This window comes from Schistocerca americana, chromosome 2, assembly GCF_021461395.2.
Source record: "Schistocerca americana isolate TAMUIC-IGC-003095 chromosome 2, iqSchAmer2.1, whole genome shotgun sequence".
Lineage (NCBI taxonomy): Eukaryota > Metazoa > Arthropoda > Insecta > Orthoptera > Acrididae > Schistocerca > Schistocerca americana.
In genome coordinates, this window is record NC_060120.1 from 571,751,779 (window position 1) to 571,770,554 (window position 18,776).

The following is an 18,776-nucleotide window of genomic DNA, read 5'->3' on the forward strand; positions in this document are numbered from 1 at the left end:
ACACACACACACACACACACACACACACACACACACACACATAGAGGTCCCAATCACAGCCATTAAAACGAGCCACCATCATGGTAACGTTCAAAAGAATCCTAACGATCTGAATTGCATAAATTGGCGCCAAGTTCCAAAGTGTCTGAGCGACCTGTATTATTTATTAGAAATATATAATGATACTGACAACACTTATGCAGATTACACTGTTTTCACTTCTAAAATGTATGGGTCTCAAATCTGTAAACTCACATATAATCTTTGCCATTGCTATTTCGTTGGGTAAAATACGTAATTATATTGGTAGTATTTCGGCGTCTGTAAAATGTCTGTGTTATTTATCAAAAATACGTGGGCTTCATCAGCAACACATAATGTTTACAACAATATTATTTCCACGTGAAAATACAGAAATATATAGGCAATACCTTTGTAGCTTGCAGTTTCTCGACATCTAAAACGTCTGTGTCATTTATTATAAAATACTAAAGCATACAATACACACACACACACACACACACTCTATGTAAGCTTCATCAGTAACGCAATATTTACTTCAATGTTATTTTCATTCCTAAAAAAAACAACATAAAGATATTGACAGTACTAGTGAAACTTAAACCATTACGTCTTAAACGTCTTCCAAAATACACATGACACATGTTAAGCTGTTCTGCGCAATGAGTAGATTTCGATATTTGTGCCACACTGGCACAGGCACAGTGGAGCCCCATTTGAAACGTTGCCATATCGGAACTGTCTGTATTATTGTTTTATATAAGTACAAAACACCTGTCGCTAAACATAAGATAGTAAGCAAGCAATGCAGTAATAGTTGACTCTATCTCTTAGGCATAAATGAAGTTGTGTTACTGGTGATAAAATAACAGCTTTTATCACCTAAACAAGCACCATTTTAGGAGGAAAATGATAATGCATCAGTAAAAATATAATTAACGTTAATGATTTCCTAATACGGCTTTTTATTACTTTCCATCCAGGAGCTATCTGTGGTTATGTTTCGTTAGTGTACAAAAACGAACTTTCGAGGAGGGCTGCGACATTTACTGATCGGAATTATGCTGCCACGGCTATCGAAAATAAATTTATCGGCCATATCTTCACAACCAGCTACTAAATGTCCGCCTCCATAGCTAAGTGGTCATTCTGCCTTCGGTGCTGCTACAGTGCGGACACGTGACTTGTCCCGTAGTGAGGCGCATCTAGCCGGTGTTGGTGTTTACTGCGGCCGTAACCGCGTGCCGTCGTTCAAAATAATGCATCATGGAGTACAACGACCGCAGAGGGACTCTGCGATTCACATTTTGTCCCGACTTCACCCGTACCACGGCGCTCGATGTCGAATGATTCCTGCGCGACGAAGCGAAGATACTGCCGAGCGACATTATAGTAATCCATCTGTCCATAGTCAGTAGTACAGTCTATGTGAAAATAGTTGACGGGGCATGTGGCAAAATTATACGAAAGGCCCACCGCGGACTATGCTTCCGTCACTCTGACGGCATCGTAGGACCTGTCACCGTTGACCATACTGGTGTCGGTGTCAGAAAGAAAGTCTTCCGACCCTACTGTACGAGGACGCACCGTACGACGGCTTCGTATTATCTATGCAGATGTAGACGAAATTATCACCGTTTGACTTCAGTGTGCAATAACCACAGTGATTGTGGATTAACTGACGAATTTTATCTCTATCTGAAGACGTTGTGAAACATACAGAAGCAACGAGATGGCGGACACTACGACAACTCACTGCCACGCCAGGTGGTAACAACTTTGGTCGAAATAATGCTTGTGAAATGCTTGTTTGACTGTACCGCACATAAATGGCGCAATACGCTGGCTCAAAAGAAACCTGCTGATTATTTAAGCGTAGAAAACTCAGTTTTTTTTCAATATATGGTCAAAATATCTGTTCAAACAGTGTGTAATTTGCGTCCACGTTTGTCTTCATGCAGCTTAACTCGTGTTATTCTAATTTGTTTTCTTGGCTGGCTCTGAGCACTATGGGACTCAACTGCTGTGGTCATAAGTCCCCTAGAACTTAGAACTACTTAAACCTAACTAACCTAAGGACAGCACACAACACCCAGCCATCACGAGGCAGAGAAAATCCCTGACCCCGCCGGGAATCGAACCCGGTAACCCGGGTGTTTTCTTGAATTTCCAGATTAACCGATATTTAGATAATCTGGATGAAGAAGTATCCCACCTTGTCCAGATAATCATGTATCCACTGTACCTACATCTTCAAATTTTGTAGTCCTGTCGTCCACAGTTGCGTTTAATATTATGCTATGCTGATAATTTTTTACTTTTGGACCGTCTAATTACGACTGAATGAAACACAATTTTCGTGCCATACGAGTTTCGCCCTTATTCCTCAGTGGCAGATTCTGTGGATTTTGTTCTATGTATTGTGTTTTGGTCATAATTAGATGGCCTACAAGCAAAAATTATCAACATCCGTAATCCGCTGTGTTTGCTGAATTGACTTTGGATACAATGTTTATCACATCACTGTCAGTGTCCGTGTCGAGAAGGATACACCAATTCGCGTCAGATCACTGAAGTTAAGCACTGTCGGGCTACGCTGCTTCTGTTGACACTTTTGCCTTTGCCTTTACGGCTGAGAGGAGAGGAGGAATGGTGGCGCAAACTCCATGATCACCAATCTTTGCGCCATTGTCCTGGATTAAGTTCCAAACCTCTCTGCAGTGTTCTCATGAGGTGATGGAATGCGACACTGTTGATGGTGGTCTATCCGCCAGGTGGGGACGTTAGGCTGCGGTCACAGTGGCTCCGATGTCGGTTGATTCCGCCAACTACTAGCATCGGCCGCAGACGGCCGATCTTTTTAAATCAGTACGCTAGTACGTGTGCGGTCACACTATAACAGATCCTATCTCCCAAACACACAGAATTCGGATGACAATCGGTGGAATTCAAATCAGTTTGGTTTCATCGGTCAAATCGACCGACTTCCTCGCACACGAAATATAGAGCGTGGCATCCTGAGGATCAAAATATCGTAATCGGGATACAGTTCGGAATCTATTGACTGAAATCGCAGTTTTATTCGAAACCTCAAATAGGCAAAATCTTTATTGGAAATTTTACGCATAGATTATGACCTCAACAATTAGTTTGTTCTAGTGAAGAGGGTGACGAATCTTATATGCTTATAGCTATTCCACTGGGTCTTTTTCGTGGGAGGTTGTCATTAGTTGTCTGCAAATTATTATTACTGCTTACTGGCATTTTACGCCAGTAGGGACTGATAGTGTTAATATGAAGTGGTTTGCAAATGTGGTGTACGGTATGTATTTCCACTTTTAGGTGCATTAGGTTTCAGAGTACCTTATGCTACACTTTGTTTGTCTTTCACTTGTGTGGTAATTGACAGCCACTGAAGTTTAATTGCACTTTCTGCACAACTTTAAATAAATACAGCGAAACAGAGTGTTTACAACTTGCATTTCAAGGTCACCACTAATTATCTCGAGTATGTAACAGAACGTTTCTCCCGTCATCTTATATATTCGTAAAACGTGTCTGATTATTCCGCTAACTGAGGACAGAGTGTAGAGTACTCGCCACAGTCTCTACGAGACAGGAAAGCTTTTTTAGGTGTGGGATTACAGCTTGGAAAAATAATTTCTTCCGGTAACAAGGATGGCGTATTTTCTGTAGTGGGTCCTTTTGGGTTGTGGTAGGTGGACATCAGCTGTTTAAAAATTATTATTACTGCCTACTGGCGTTGTTTTTGTGGCAGTAGGAAGAAGTTCTGTTACGTTAAGTGGTTTGCAAATGTGGTGTACGTATGTGTTTCGACTTTTCAGTGCTCCAGTGTTAAGAGTACCTTACACTAAACTTTGTCGTTCACCCGTATAAGGAATGACAGTCATTGAAGGTTAATTGACGAATACCTGCACAATGTTAAATAAATTCAGCAAAACAGATATCGAGTAAGCCCCTAGTTGTAGCGGTGTGATTCTAAGTCTATTAAAAAATCCAGTTCTCACATTAAACATGCAATTCTGGTTCAAGTGAAACCAGAGCTGACACTTTGATGTTTGACATCTATCGATTGCATCTCTCTAATAATTAGGCCTATACCACGTTCTGAAAAGTACAGTTTCAAAACTTTTATGTGATATGTTACATGTTACTTACGATGCTCTAAATATTAATTTAAAATCTAATATTTTCACTCTTGTACCTGTTCTACGAAATTTTCTATCTTTTGTAAACCGAATTTTGAAGCTGTGCAAGTGCACGAAAAGACGCTGTAATATTGATTTTCTTTATTAAAAGCAACACTCAATCTGAAATAATACTGCCACCAGGAATATTTCTCAAATCCACTGGGTAAGTATTTAGAGAGCAGTCAAGTGTACTAGAACGTGATTATCTGAATATCCAGCCGGTAGTGCATTAATTTTCACCATTTTTAGCATAAAGTGAGCTGCTGTGAAACCACAAATTTACCTTTCATTAATTAGATAATACTTACGTACAAATTTTATCCTTGCATCATATAACAGAAACATGTGCTTTTACCACGTAAATTAACTATTATCTAATCATAACCTCATTGGTAAAAACTTTACAGACCGAAGTCGCACATTCTGCCACTGTAGCATAAAAAAACCACACTCTGAACAACGTGTTTTGGAGAGATCATTAGTGCAGTGTATCACTGAAACTACATATTGTCGTAATACACGAACATAAAGAAGAAAAACATCAATTACCGCCTGTTAGTTTCTAAGGTGGTGGTCACTTCTGAAGCTAATCGCTGGTAAGAGAAGGAAAGTGGCTTCACAAAGTTTAAGCATTTTTCACTTTCGTGGCGTGGTGTTTTTCCCTTCATCTCTTATATTCGTAAAAGTTGACGTAATTTTAGTAACTGAGGACTGTTTACAGTACTCGCCACGTTCGTTCCGGTACAGATGCAGCTCATTTACACGCATCTTATAATAGCGAAAGCCACACTGCAGCACTCGTCTCCAAGCACAGAGGAGTCGTGGAATCCATCCCGTCCTTGGAGGTTAAAGTATAACCTACTTCATACATAAAATAGATTCTAACCTAACCCATCCAACTCGATCCCGTCAAAAACTAACGAATGAGATCGGACGCACAGTGACCAAGCTGTCGGCCGATGTTACCAGGTAACGTTCCGCAACTTCACAGTTAATACATGACGCTCATACTTCACGAACGAAAGGTGCCTAAGGACAGAAAAGACTTTTCCAATACAGGTGGCTGAACCTGCCCTCTCGGTACTCCCAGCCAATCATGGCAAACGATTTTACTTTAGTATCGCATCATTTTGCCCAGCTCCTTTTATCCCTCTGAACATGTTACATTGGGATGCTGTTTCTGCTCGCACCCGGATGGCCCGCACGCTATGACGGGGGCGTTGTGTGGTTGCAGAGTCCCCGGTGGCGCTGGTGTCTGCGTCCGGCAGCCGCGCCAGCTGCGGCGCCGTCTGCGTGATGGCCGTCGTGGCGGGCAGCGCCCTGCTGCTGTCCGCTGCCGTCGCCACCCTCTACTGGAGGTACAGGTCAGTGCACCACAGAGTCCACTTCAGTTGCTATCGCAATCGGTACACACTAACATCGGAAGCAGACTGTACCTGCCTGCCATCGTGCACTGTGGGTTTCCACGTTAATCTCTGAAGATAGCTATTGGTGCTGGTGTACACTGCAGCTCTCCGACCTTTCTGACCAGGCAGTGACGCACCAAACGTGATTCTTTGTTCCGAACGAGGAGTGTCCTCCCACTTAAATTTGAAAAGGGGATTCTTATTCAAGAGAATGAGGTTTGTTGATTCTGTCCATAAATGACGCAGCCAAGACAGTTGGGTTGTGTTGTGTTGGGAGAGGAGACCAAACTGCGAGGTCATCGGTCTCATTGGATTAGGGAAGGAAGTCAGCCGTGCCCTTTTCAAAGGAACCATCCCGGCATTTGCCTGAAGAGATTTGGGGAAATCACGGAAAACCTAAATCAGGATGGACGGACGCGGGATTGAACCGTCGTCCTTCCGAATGCGAGTCCAGTGTGCTAACCACTGCGCCACCTCGCTCGGTCAAGACAGTTGGGCTTTTCTGAGACAGATATAAGGGGTGCCTGCTCTAAATGCACTCGCCAAGTCGCCTTAGAGAGAATCTTCTGATTTTTAAAGTGTGTCAGTATGAAAGTTTGTCAGCTGAGTTACTCAACTTTGAAGTCAGCTCTCTCGAATGAGTATAGTGAGAGACAGAGCACAAGCAAATGGTTCAAATGGCTCTGAGCACTATGGGACTTAACAGCTGAGGTCATCAGTCCCCTAGAACTTAGGACTACTTAAACCTAACTAACCTAAGGACATCACACACATTCATGCCCGAGGCAGGATTCGAACCTGCGACCGTAGCAGTCGCGCGGTTCCGGACTGAAGTGCCTAGAACCGCTCGGCCACCACGGTCGGCTAGAGCACAAGCGCATTGCGCTTTTGCGAATATTGAATCGAGTGAGTGACGATTTTGTATATATGCAGGTAGCATTTTCTACATGACTGGCCTTTTACTGAGGCAACCAGATGTAAAATGTGTAGTTAGACCACCATGCACTTTCCGATCAAAAGCATCTGGACACCTATTAGTGAACATTAATATGGGCCATGTCCACCATTCACCTTTATGACGGCTTGAACTTCCATGAGAGGTGAACGATCCGGTTGTAATTGCCGCTGGAGGCTGGGCTGCGGAGTGGCTGTTTGACGTGCCTGTTCGGGGGCTGCAAGGTCTTCGGATCGAGGCCACTCTGGAGTGTGTTTTTGCACGTGATGCAGCCTCTGTAACCAGTTGTACCGCTGGGCGCCGCGGTTACAGCACTTGGTGGCAGTTTTCTTTGACTGTGGGAATACCCGACTGTCGTGGCCGCCGCTACATTTCACGCACTTCGGTGACTTGGCGGAGTGCCTGCATTGAGCGAGGTGGCATAGTGGTTAGCACACTGGACTCGCACTCTGCAGGACGACGGTTCAAACCCGCGTCCGGCCATCCTGATTTAGGTTTTCCGTGATTTCCCTCAATCGCTTCAGGCAGATTCCGGGATGGTTCCTTCGAAAAGGCACGGCCAACTTCCTTCCCTAATCCGATGGGACCAATGACCTCGCTGCTTGGCCGCCTCTCCCGATCAACCAACCAACCGACGGTGTGCCGGGCTACGTGGTAGGTTCCCTGGCACCCGAAGCACTACGATGGTCCTATGCGTGCTGTAACTCCTCCACGCCGACAGTGAATGCTCAGAGTCACGTCACGTCGAAGATTTTCCTGTTGGTCTCCAGTGTTAAGGAATTTGCTTCTGTAACGCTGGAGTTCTTTCATAGTCCACAATTGATGTGGCGAAGCCCATGTCTTCAAGTGCTTCCTTCGCCTCGACATGAGCCATTGCTTTAGAACGTCCCTTATAGCTTCTTTAATGATCTTCGGTTTCGTGGCGGGAAGTGAGGATGCCATTCATTTCCGCCATGATTATCAGTGTTACATAATCGACGGTAACAGTACAGAGTAGCTTCAACCTTTCACCGCCAGCTTGTTTGGCAGTGAAAGGTTGTTGAAGATTCTGTTTTACCCAATCATACAAGGTGTTGCAGTTTTCCGCATATTGGAGAACTATAGACGTATCTTCTGGTGGTGCTCCTGTGTTTGTTGTCGTGAATACTGCCGCTGCTGCTGTAGGACTGCTACGTTGCGAACATCTTGCAATGTGACGAGGGTATTTTTTGTCTCTATCGACGGTGTTTGCACACTTCTTCTCGGTTTTGCCTGCTTCATCCGTGGCAGTTTTGTAAATCCTCCGTCGCTTGCTGCAGCAGTTTGAAGTGCCTTGCTGATGGTTAATGCGTCACTCCATTTGTATCTGGAGGTCGTGGCTGAGACCTCTAATTCCATGGGTTCTTCGACTGAATCTGTGCTGCATCCGTTCTCAGAATCCGAGGTCGGGCGCCAGTCACCATTTCTGATGTTCCTTCTGACTTTGCCAAGTCCGTCTCCGGCGTAGCGGCCGATGAGGTCACTGGTGGGGCGATCACTCGACTCCGGTGTGGTCGAGACAGCTGCCTCAGCTGTGCACGTAAACAACACGTTCGTCTCTGTGTCATTGTATGTTCAACTATCTGAGCTCTGCTGGCAACACGATTTTTTTCCTTACTGTTATTTCAGTTCCCTACAACGGGGACGAGCTGACAGCAGATAAAAACCGCTCTTCAACCAAAGGTTGCATAAACTGTGTTTAAAGATCGTTGAAGTATATAAAAGGTAACAACAACTGACGATTTTGTAAAAAATACTTAGGTGGACGATACTGACGATTTTTACATGAAAACGAGTGACAATAAACTAGTATTTTGTAAAATACACACAGATGGAAAATATTGATGGTTTTTAAAACTCGTTTGATTATTTTATATTTCAGTTAAAATATAATCACTGATGAACGTGAATGATGACATAGTATAATGGTGAACCTGGGCGACACATGAAAAAATTTTGATGATGGAGGTGCAAAGGTGAGTATGACTATGGGGCCCTGCAGGTAGCGACTAGAAGAAAGCAAGGTGAATGAAGGGAACGGAGAAAATGAGAGGATGGTGTGAGGTAAAGCGTCGTGTTTAAATCTGGAAAGAGCGGCATATCTCGGGCCTGATTTCATCGTTGATGAGAGGGTGTTGGTTAAAATTCCGAAGAGAGAGGAAAAGGCATGGAGGTCCATGGAAGGTGGATGTAGTGGCGCAGCAGGATACCTGGATTGGTTTTAGTGGGCGGGAAATTGGGTGCTGGAACTGGGTTTTGTGATCAGTGTATCGGGTCCGAACGTGCTCGAGGAAGAGAAGAAAGTGTGGGAAGGTGGATGAGTTGGAACGGGATGCGAGTTGGGGAAGATAGGCGGATGCTGAAGGCGAGGCGGAATGCATCTCTCTCCAGGATTTCAAGGGAGTTTTAGAATTTAGGCCGGGCAGAGATCGAGGCTATTATGATGGGGCGGATGAGGGACTTATAGGGGAGGGTAATGGTACAGGGATGTAGATCGCAGTGCGGCCTGCTAGTAGTTTTAGCAGTTTTATTCGGATTCGTGGTTTGTGTTGGATGATAAGGAGATGTGCGTTCCAAGTTATTATTCTGTCGATAGCTAGTACTAATAGTTTACTGTCGTAGAGGGATGGGTTGGTTGTGGTTGGAGAGGTGGAAATGTGGACTTTAGAATGGTTCGACCAAAGATGGTGGCTTGGGTTATTTGTAGATTTACTTTGAAGTTTCCATATATTACACCACTCGACCAGAAGATTCATGTGGCGTTGGAGGGAGACATGGTAGAGTTAAAGGATGTTATGAGTGACTAGGTAGGAGATGTCGTCAGCATATTGCAGAAGGTATGTTAGGGATGGCGATTCGGGAATGTCTGCAGTGTACAGCATGGAAAGGAGGAGGGGGGTGGGAGGGTTGAAAGGACAGAGCCCTGAGGCACACCTGCAGTGGGGTAAAAGATGGGAGAGCAGGCATGCTTGATTGTGACGTAAGTAGGATGCTGTTGAAGGAAGGATGTTACAAGGCGTATATAATTAACTGGGATCACAGCGCAATATTCCCAACCTCCTTCGCCTCCTTTCGTACTGGTGGAACAGCCTCTCGAGAATTTGGCGATCTATTCCGCATTTCATAGCAGTGCCTGGAATTTTTGATTGGATGGTGTACAGGATTAGAGCCCCTTTAGGGAATGTAAGGAATGTTCTCTGTTTGTGTAAAGCATATGTCCACCGAATCCCTTGCAGTTGTCGCATGTTATATACCAGTCAGGCCATCAGGCCCTTGGAAGACAGGCGTGTAGAGCAGAAGCGACACACACGCTTACAAAACCGTGCAATTCATCGATTGCAGAAAATTAGCTCGGTACGTGTCATTTGATGGAATGTGACAATAAAGTGATCCTGGCGTGCACTACCAGTTACTAGGATAATGTTATTGAGAAATTTTTTACTTAAATTCTGCTAGGAATCCTACTCGCCCTGGTCAAACAGCAGAGGGGCAGAATTAGTGGTACTTGGTTATATATTGTTAATTATTTCACTATCGATAACGTCTGACGTTGGTCATCTTTTGTTGCGTGGTTGTGTTAGTTGTTTATTGTGTACATTGGTCTTTTTGCGTACGCCGCCTTTTGATTCATGATTGCAGTTGCCGTGCCCACTGAGATTTTTAAGCTGCCATGCGCAGCGATCTCTTTTCGTTTTGTGCCTCGAAAATTAAGTTATGTTCACCTGTCGAAATATCGGGGTTTGGCGAGGACATTGCAGCGTTGCTACATTCCTGTGAGTTATTTGAGGAACTTTCAACACTGGCTACGAGATGTCCGCAGCGACGAGACGGTCTGTGTTGCAGGAGGTGCGGCCGGATGCAGCGCGAGCGCAAGCTGGCGGCGGCTGGCGGAACCACGGCCTCCGACTACGTGCAGAGCGCCGCGCAGCACGACGCACGCCTCCTGGCGCACGAGGCCCGACCGCCGGTGAGTGAGACATACTTTCCTGTCGCTACCACATCTTCTGCACAATATCCGTGTTCGGGACAATGGCACTAACTGGAGTAACGGCTTCCGTACATTCTGCCTCGGTTCAAAGAGATCACAGCCCTAGAGATATTTTGTGTAAATGCTTTCTGAGATATCGCCGTCATTTAGTTGCACTACAGCAACACCAAAGTCGTGGCACAACTTTTATTGACTCTGGTACACCTTACGCGCTTCAGCGTTAAGCCGTTTTCAAAGGTTCTATAATAAAGTGGCTGCACAAGGTGATTCAGCTGCCACTACTGATAGGTTTTATGCAACCCGCAACGCATCCAAAAATCGTGCTTCAGACTGGTAGTGAGTGAGGGAATATGCCACACAGCGTCTAACGGCTCACACAGCAAAAATGAATCAGTCCAACATAACGCAGAGCAAAAAAAGGTTGTTTTGGGGGGAAATTCGTGTAGTCGCTAATTTTTGTACAATAGTAGGAAGAAGTGCTATGAACAACATACTGAAAATCCTGACCAATGGATTGTGAGCGTTGAGGTCAGGCCCGGGTCTAGGAAGGAGGGGTGGGGGGTGGTGGGGGGGGGGAGCAAACCGGGGTGAGAAAAAGTCTTCTTTCACAAAGCCCTTAGGATTCAGCGCACATTGGTCTATCGATTATTCATATGGTTTTGAAATGCATCCCCGTTGGTCTTTAAAGATTTTTGAACACATTATAAGTTGATTTCTGAACGAATCATAAGTCGATTTTTGAATTCGTGCATTGTGTGTGTGATGCCTCTGCCGAGAATACCCGACACATCTAGCAATAAAAAGCTTTTCCGAAGACAAAAGTGTATGGGGCTGTATGAGCTGACCTGAATAAACCAGAACGAATCAATGTCGGTTGCTGTTTGCTTATGTGGTTAACTGGGTGCGCGAATGATCAGCCTTGTCACAATTATTAGCGAAACCCATAGATTCAGACTACCAGATTCAAAATAAACGACTAACAGGAATAACAGGTAAGAAAGATTACGTATTATCTTCTCGGTGTATTCAAGAAAGTGAAATTTTGACTGAAAATTTTTGCCAAATCGCTGCACTACTAAGGGCCAGTTGTACAGTTCCCGGTTAGCAGCCACTTAAGTTCTGTTCTCGAACTAGCGTGGAAAACGCATTGTACGAACACGTAATAAGGCCTAACCGGAGTCATAGACACTGGATAACTGAACCTGTGATACTCGCGTTAGTGAAGTTAACTGGAAAATGAGTTTTGACAATGTCAAGAATAGTTACAGAATTAGCGATGACAAGATTGTTTGCCAGAACGAGGAACGAAAGGAAACCCCAAATTATATGGGAGAATATGACGATACCAAATTTATATAAAAATTTCGTACTATTGCTTTTCGATCTAATGGTTGAGAAATGTGAAACTATTTTCTAAGACAAAACTTTCTGCTTGTAGTAGGCCTAATAGGCATTTGCTATTGGTACTTCATAAATTATATTCTGACCATCTTAAGTACAAGAAGAGTGAATCTTCTAAGAGTTTGTGGTTTGAGCGGCTCATGGGAGGCCAGTATTCGATTCCGATGAACCAGTGCAGGTTTTCTGTATCCCTTGGACATTCTCATTGACCATGCAACATCAAATGGAGAACCACACCAGTCTCGGGGTACCATTCATATAAAAGCTTTTTCAGTATTAGGCAACGACATTTTGATTTTTCATTTAGCAAAACTTCTGGCAGACTTTGATGAGGTAATGCATTCTTTCGCACAAAGGAAAGCACGCAGTATAAAGCTGTAGCAAGATTAGCAAGGAAAAAAATGCTGGGACCTAAGGATTGAAGGAATGTGTACAGTCTAGCTTGTCTCTTGTGTTTACTGGTTTACTGTTTCCTACATTTTATTTTACGTCACACAAAAGAGAAAATTATTAGCTAACAGGCAATAAAGAGTGCAAATTTTCTGAAGAGTTCTTATTCTCCCGGTTATAAATAATCCCACCCAATATTAACTGTGAGTTTTTTTTAAAGAGGGGAGGTAGAGGGTAGGATGACATACCGGCCCCGGCCGACCAGCAGCAGCAGAGGCACCACAGGGCATTTTAACTTCCACTGTCCTGAATATAGGTTTGATGGCATCCATTATAAAATATACACGTTTGAATTCTACAGAGCGAAGTACAGTGACAAGCGACAGAAGAATGCTATGTGAAGAGGCGTGGCATTGGACATTGGCACACTTTTAAGACCAGATAACATGTCTTACATTTAGTCTAATATGTATGTTATATATATCAAACTGTTCGGAAAGAAGTGAGCTAGAAAATGAACACATTTTGGAAAAATCGATTTTTTTAACATTTGACGTCATGTCTCAAACGCTCGAGGGGGGGAGAGGGTGGAGGGAGGGATGGGCGCCACTGTCACGGTTTTGCCCCGGTTCGGAAATATCATAGATCAGGTGCTAGTTGAGGTGGGCGTTTAAATGTCACTTTTTTATGTTTTTCTTGTATAACTCGAAAAACGCGATTTATAGCGAAAATGTTTCCCACTTCGAAACTGTCCCATAAAAAAGGGTCCTATTCATTTTTCTGTAGGGCTAATAATTTTTTCGTGTTGCTGGGGATGGAAAAACTGCAGATTATTGAAAATCTTGTTTTAATACATAAAATTAATATTTATCTTTAAATGAAATGAGTAAAAACAAATATTACATGTGTGTATCTCTTGGAAGTGCAGTAGAGCCCTATTAAGGGATAAATTGTGTTCCAGGTGCTTAACAGGATGGAGGGGAGGGGATGTGTGTGGTAGAAGCGCGGGGGAGGGTTGGTTGCCAGATTGTGTTCATGCAGTTCCCTCTTCAATGACCTGCAGACTGGAGAGGAGCAGGTTTGTCTACACCACTACGTCCCAAGAAGCAACTACAGAGCGTTTCATAAAGCTACACCGAGCTTCCATAGCGTGTCTTACGACTCACTGGCGACGCAATGTTTATTTCCCGTAAAATGCGTTGACACTACACGGAATTCACTTATGAGTTACTAATAACACTAAGACAAGAAATACATGTGTACTGGATGTACGCAACTCCCTGTACATTGCTCTACACTGCTAGAGAAGAAACTGATTCTCGTTCATCCTGTACAGCAGCTGTAGTGTTCTTCTGAGATTCACCACTCCCCCCCCCCCCCCCCCCCCCCCCCCACCGTCATGAACACTGCTCGCTTTTCAGTTTACAGACAGACTATACTTCATTAATATTTCGTGCCCAATTCTCTTGTGTGAGTACACAAAATAACTGCATTGATCACATGTCATGTTTATATTACAGATGTATTTTCCATTGTTTTAAATGACTACTTATTTGGAGTTTTTAAGTGGGCTCAACAGCTGGAGCTGTCTGCCACACTGAAGAGCCTGTCCGAAGTGTAACATGCTGTCGGTATGCATTCGACAATGTCGATTTCAATGTCTGCACTATCAGTATCTAGAATATTTTTCGTAACAGGAGGAGTATCAAATGCATCACCACTGCCTCAGCTCTCCCAACATCTGAAGAGGCACATAGGTTTAAACTGTCTCGCTCTGAAACAGAAGTAGATCATTAGATGTTACAGAACTTCTGATATTTCATCATAAGTCAACCAGCGCATTACAGTAGATTACCGCTCCACACTTGAACATGATCAGTCCGATTCCATCAGTCATATTCACACCCATCTTTGAAGATACATTGTGGATGTGTGTTAAGTGGATTCACTCAGTGCATCCCACACTATAAGTGTTAGTAATTACTGAATCGAAAAATATATGCAGTCTACCAGTCACACAATTAATGATGAGTGAAGTGCAGCAGCTTTCTAGTCATTCATTAATACTCCGCCAAGTGATTATAACACCGTTACATGACAACAATACGATTTCAACGGTAGACAGCGGCAAGGTGCCACATTTACCAACCCAATCTCTTTCCCACCAACACTATATAGGTCACTCCCAAAACAAACACATCTCAGCTATTGTTTACAGTAGTGTATTTTACATAAATGCTCACTTAGCAACTGCAAATAAGTACCCATTTAATAATCTACAACTCCACTCTTTACCCATGTGTGCCCAGTGTAGTTGTTTTGTTTTCTCGCCGCATAAGATTACTGAACATGAAATGCTACGGGGAGGGGGGGGGGGGGGAGGGGGATACAGTCTGTCTGTAAATTTAAAAGCGAGCAGCGCTCGTAATGGAGGAACTGGTGTATGGGGTGAACGAGAATCAAATTCTCCTCTTGCTGCGTAGGACAGTGTGCAGAGATTTAGGTAGATTTAGTCCGTGCGCGTTTCTAGCGTTAGTGTTATTAGTGCGTCCTATCTGCATTCCATGTAGCGCTAACGCGTTTTGTGGAAAATAAGCACTGTGTCGCAAAGGCCTCATGAGGCACGCTGTGGAGGGTCGTTGTAACTTTGTGAAACACCCTTTAGTTGTTTATTGGGACGTAGTAGGGTAGATGGAGTGGGGAATCACCTGCTCCGTCTTCAGTTTGCAAGCCTATGGAGAGTGAATTGCGTGAACACAATCCGGCGACCAGCCTTCCCTCTAGTTTCTACCACACACATCCCTCTCCCTCCCCCACCCTGTTACACCCCAGAACACAATCTATCCCTTAATACGGCTGTTGTTGTTGTTGTGGTCATCAGTCCTGAGACTGATTTCATGCAGCTCTCCGTGCTACCCTATCCTGTGCAAGCTTCTTCATCTCCCAGTACCCACTGCAACCTACATCCCTTTGAATCTGCTTAGTGTATTCAACTCTTGGCCTCCCTCCAGGATTTTTACCCTCCACGCTGCCCTAAATTGGTGATCCCTTGATGTCTCAGAACATGTCCTACCAACCGATCCCTTCTTCTAGTCAAGTTGTGCCAAGCTCCTCTTCTCCCCAATTCTATTCAATACCTCTTCATTAGTTATGTGATCTACCCATCCAATCTTCAGCATTCTTCTGTAGCACCACATTTCGAAAGCTTCTATTCTCTTTTTGTCTAAACTATTTATCGTCCACGTTTCACATCCATACATGGCTGCACTCCATACAAATACTTTCAGAAACGACTTCCTGACATTTAATTCTATACTCGATGTTAACAAATTTTTCTTCTTCAGAAACGCTTTCCTTGCCATTGCCAGTCTACATTTTATATCCTCTCTACTTCGACCATCATCAGTTATTTTGCTCCCCATATAGCAAAACTCCTTTACTATTTTAAGTGTCTCATCTCCTAATCTAATTCCCTCAGCATCACCCGACTTAATTCGACTACATTCTATTATCGTCGTTTTGCTTTTGTTGATGTTCATCAATTTAACTTTCCTGTAGGCAGTATCTATCTTACCCCTAGTGAGATAAGTCTCTACATCCTTACATTTGTCCTCTAGCCATCCCTGCTTAGCCATTTTGCACTTCCTGTCGATCCCATTTATGAGACGTTTGTATTCTTTTTTGCCTGCTTCATTTTCTGCATTTTTATATTTTCTCCTTTCATCAATTAAATTCAATATTTCTTCTGTTACCCAAGGGTTTCTACTAGCCCTTGTCTTTTTACCTATTTGATCCTCTGCTGCCTTCACTATTTCATCCCTCAAAGCTACCCATTCTTCTTCTACTGTATTTCTTTCCCCCATTCCTGTCAATTGTTCCTTTATGCTCTCCCTGAAACTCTGTACAACCTCTGGTTCTTTCAGTTCATCCAGGTCCCATCTCCTTAAATTCCCACCTTTTTGCAGTTTCTTCAGTTTTAATCTACAGTTCATAACCAATAGATTGTGGTCGGAATCCACATCTGCCCCTGGAAAAGTCTTACAATTTAAAACCTGGTTCCTAAATCTCTGTCTTACCATTATATAATCTATCTGATACCTTTTAGTATCTCCAGGGTTCTTCCATGTATACAAGCTTCTTCCATGATTCTTGAACCAAGTGTTAGCTACGATTAAGTTATGCTCTGTGCAGAATTCTACCAGGCGGCTTCCTCTTTCATTTCGTAGCCCCAATCCATATTCACCTACTATGTTTCCTTCTCTCCCTTTTCCTACTCTAGAATTCCAGTCACCCATGACTATTAAATTTTCGTCTCCCTTCACTACCTGAATAATTTCTTTTATCTCATCATACATTTCATCAATTTATTCATCATCTGCAGAGCTAGTTGACATATAAACGTGTACTACTGTAGTAGGCGTGGGCTTCGTGTCTATCTTGCCACAATAAAGCGTTCACTATGCTGTTTGTAGTAGCTCACCCGCACTCCTATTTCTTTATTCATTATTAAACCTACTCCTGCATTACCCCTATCTGATTTTGTATTTATAACCGTGTATTCACCTGACCAAAAGTCTTGTTCGTCCTGCCACCGAACTTCACTAATTCCCACTATATCTAACTTTAACCTATCCATTTCCCTTTTTAAATTTTCTAACCTACCTGCCCGTTTAAGGGATCTGATATTCCACGCTCCGATCCGTAGAACACCAGTTTTCTTTCTCCTGATAACGACGTCCTCTTGAGTAGTCCCCGCCCAGAGATCCGAATGGGGGACTATTTTACCTCCAGAATATTTTACCCAAGAGGACGCCATCATCATTTAATCATACAATAAAGCTGCATGCCCTCGGTAAAAATTACGGCTGTAGTTTCCCCTTGCTTTCAGCCGTTCGCAGTACCAGAACAGCAAGGCCATTTTGGTTAGTGTTACAAGGCCAGATCAGTCAATCATCCAGACTGTTGCCCCTGCAACTACTGAAAAGGCTGCTGCCCCTCTTCAGGAACCACATGTTTGTCTGACCTCTCAACAGATACCGCTGCGTTGTGGTTGCACCTACGGTGCGGCTATCTGTATCGTTGAGGCACGCAAGCCTCCCCACCAACGGCAAGGTCCATGGTTCATGGGTGGGGGGGGGGGGGGGGGGGGGAATACGGCTGTATTGCACTTATATGTGGGTCACACATTTAATATTGGTTTTTAACCACTTCATTTAAAGATAAACACTTTTATACAATTAAAACAATATTTTTAATAATTTGCGATTATTTCCATTCCCTGCAATGAGGGAACTATTAGACCTACAGTAAAATTGAATACCACATGTTTTGTGGGAAGTTCAATGCAATTTAATTTTGGAAAAGGAAATCATTTTCGGTATAAGCTTCGGTTTCCGAGTTATTCAAGAAAATCGTAAAACTTGATCTTTAACTCCATTGGTCAGGGTTATTAGTGTGTTGTTTATGACACTATCTCCTACAACTATACAAATAATTGCGACTACATGAATTTTTTCCCTATTTTGACTAGACTAACAAATATAAGAGAGCGTGCTCAAATGTAAAGCCTTCGAATTTCTTACGTAGATTTTTAAATAAAACTGATGTTACTGACATTCTCCATCTTTATTCTTCACGTCTACATATTTATTTCTCAAAGAAATCACTCCTGTGACGAACACATTTCTCCCAATGAGAGACCAGTTTGTTGATACCGTCAGTGTAGAATGTTTGGTTTTGTTGACGAAGTTACAACCTCACTTCTGCTTGCACCTCCTCGTCCACTATCAAAGTGAAGTCTTGGAAGGTGTTCTTTAAGTTTTGGAAACAGATGAAAATCGGATGAGTCAGGTCGGGAGTATATGGAGGGCAGCCGATGACAGTGAAACCAAGGAATCGAATTGCTGCGTATGCCGCAGCACCCGCCTGTCTTACTGACGGAGTGGGCACGCCGTTTGTGGGCGAGACCATCAAATTCGAAACTCGATTACAGCACGCTGTTTCTGATGCACCGACGTAATTACATTGTACGCCGGCATATTGTACGCCGGCATATTGCTCGCCGGCATGTTACACGCTACAATTCGGAGCCCTCTAGCGGCAGAGAGCTGTAACAATGTGTACATTAAGAATAAAAATGTAGAATGTTAATAACGTTTGTTTTATTTGGAAATACTAAAGAATTTTCACATAAAAACTGGGAGGTATTATTATTCAGCACGCCCGGATAGATTCACAGTATCGTGTCAGTCTTAATATCGTGAGATGAAAGTGCAAACCTGAGTACATTTTAAAGAGTTTGCACTTACTTATTAAGACTGATGAGACACTGCGTATCTATGCTAATACAAATGACATTTCTTAAATTCCAAATATGGATTACCATA

General features: G+C 43.3%; 1 protein-coding gene across 1 annotated transcript in view; it reads left to right on the top strand.

Moving 5' to 3' along the window:
• Positions 1 to 18,776, top strand: part of LOC124594187 (proto-oncogene tyrosine-protein kinase receptor Ret-like) — a 140,596-nt gene that overhangs the window by 36,939 nt on the left and 84,881 nt on the right. Inside the window, exons 5-6 of the mRNA XM_047132543.1 lie at positions 5,467 to 5,596; positions 10,455 to 10,578. Coding sequence (XP_046988499.1) covers positions 5,467 to 5,596; positions 10,455 to 10,578 — 254 coding nt within the window. The remainder of the gene's footprint in view (positions 1 to 5,466; positions 5,597 to 10,454; positions 10,579 to 18,776) is intronic.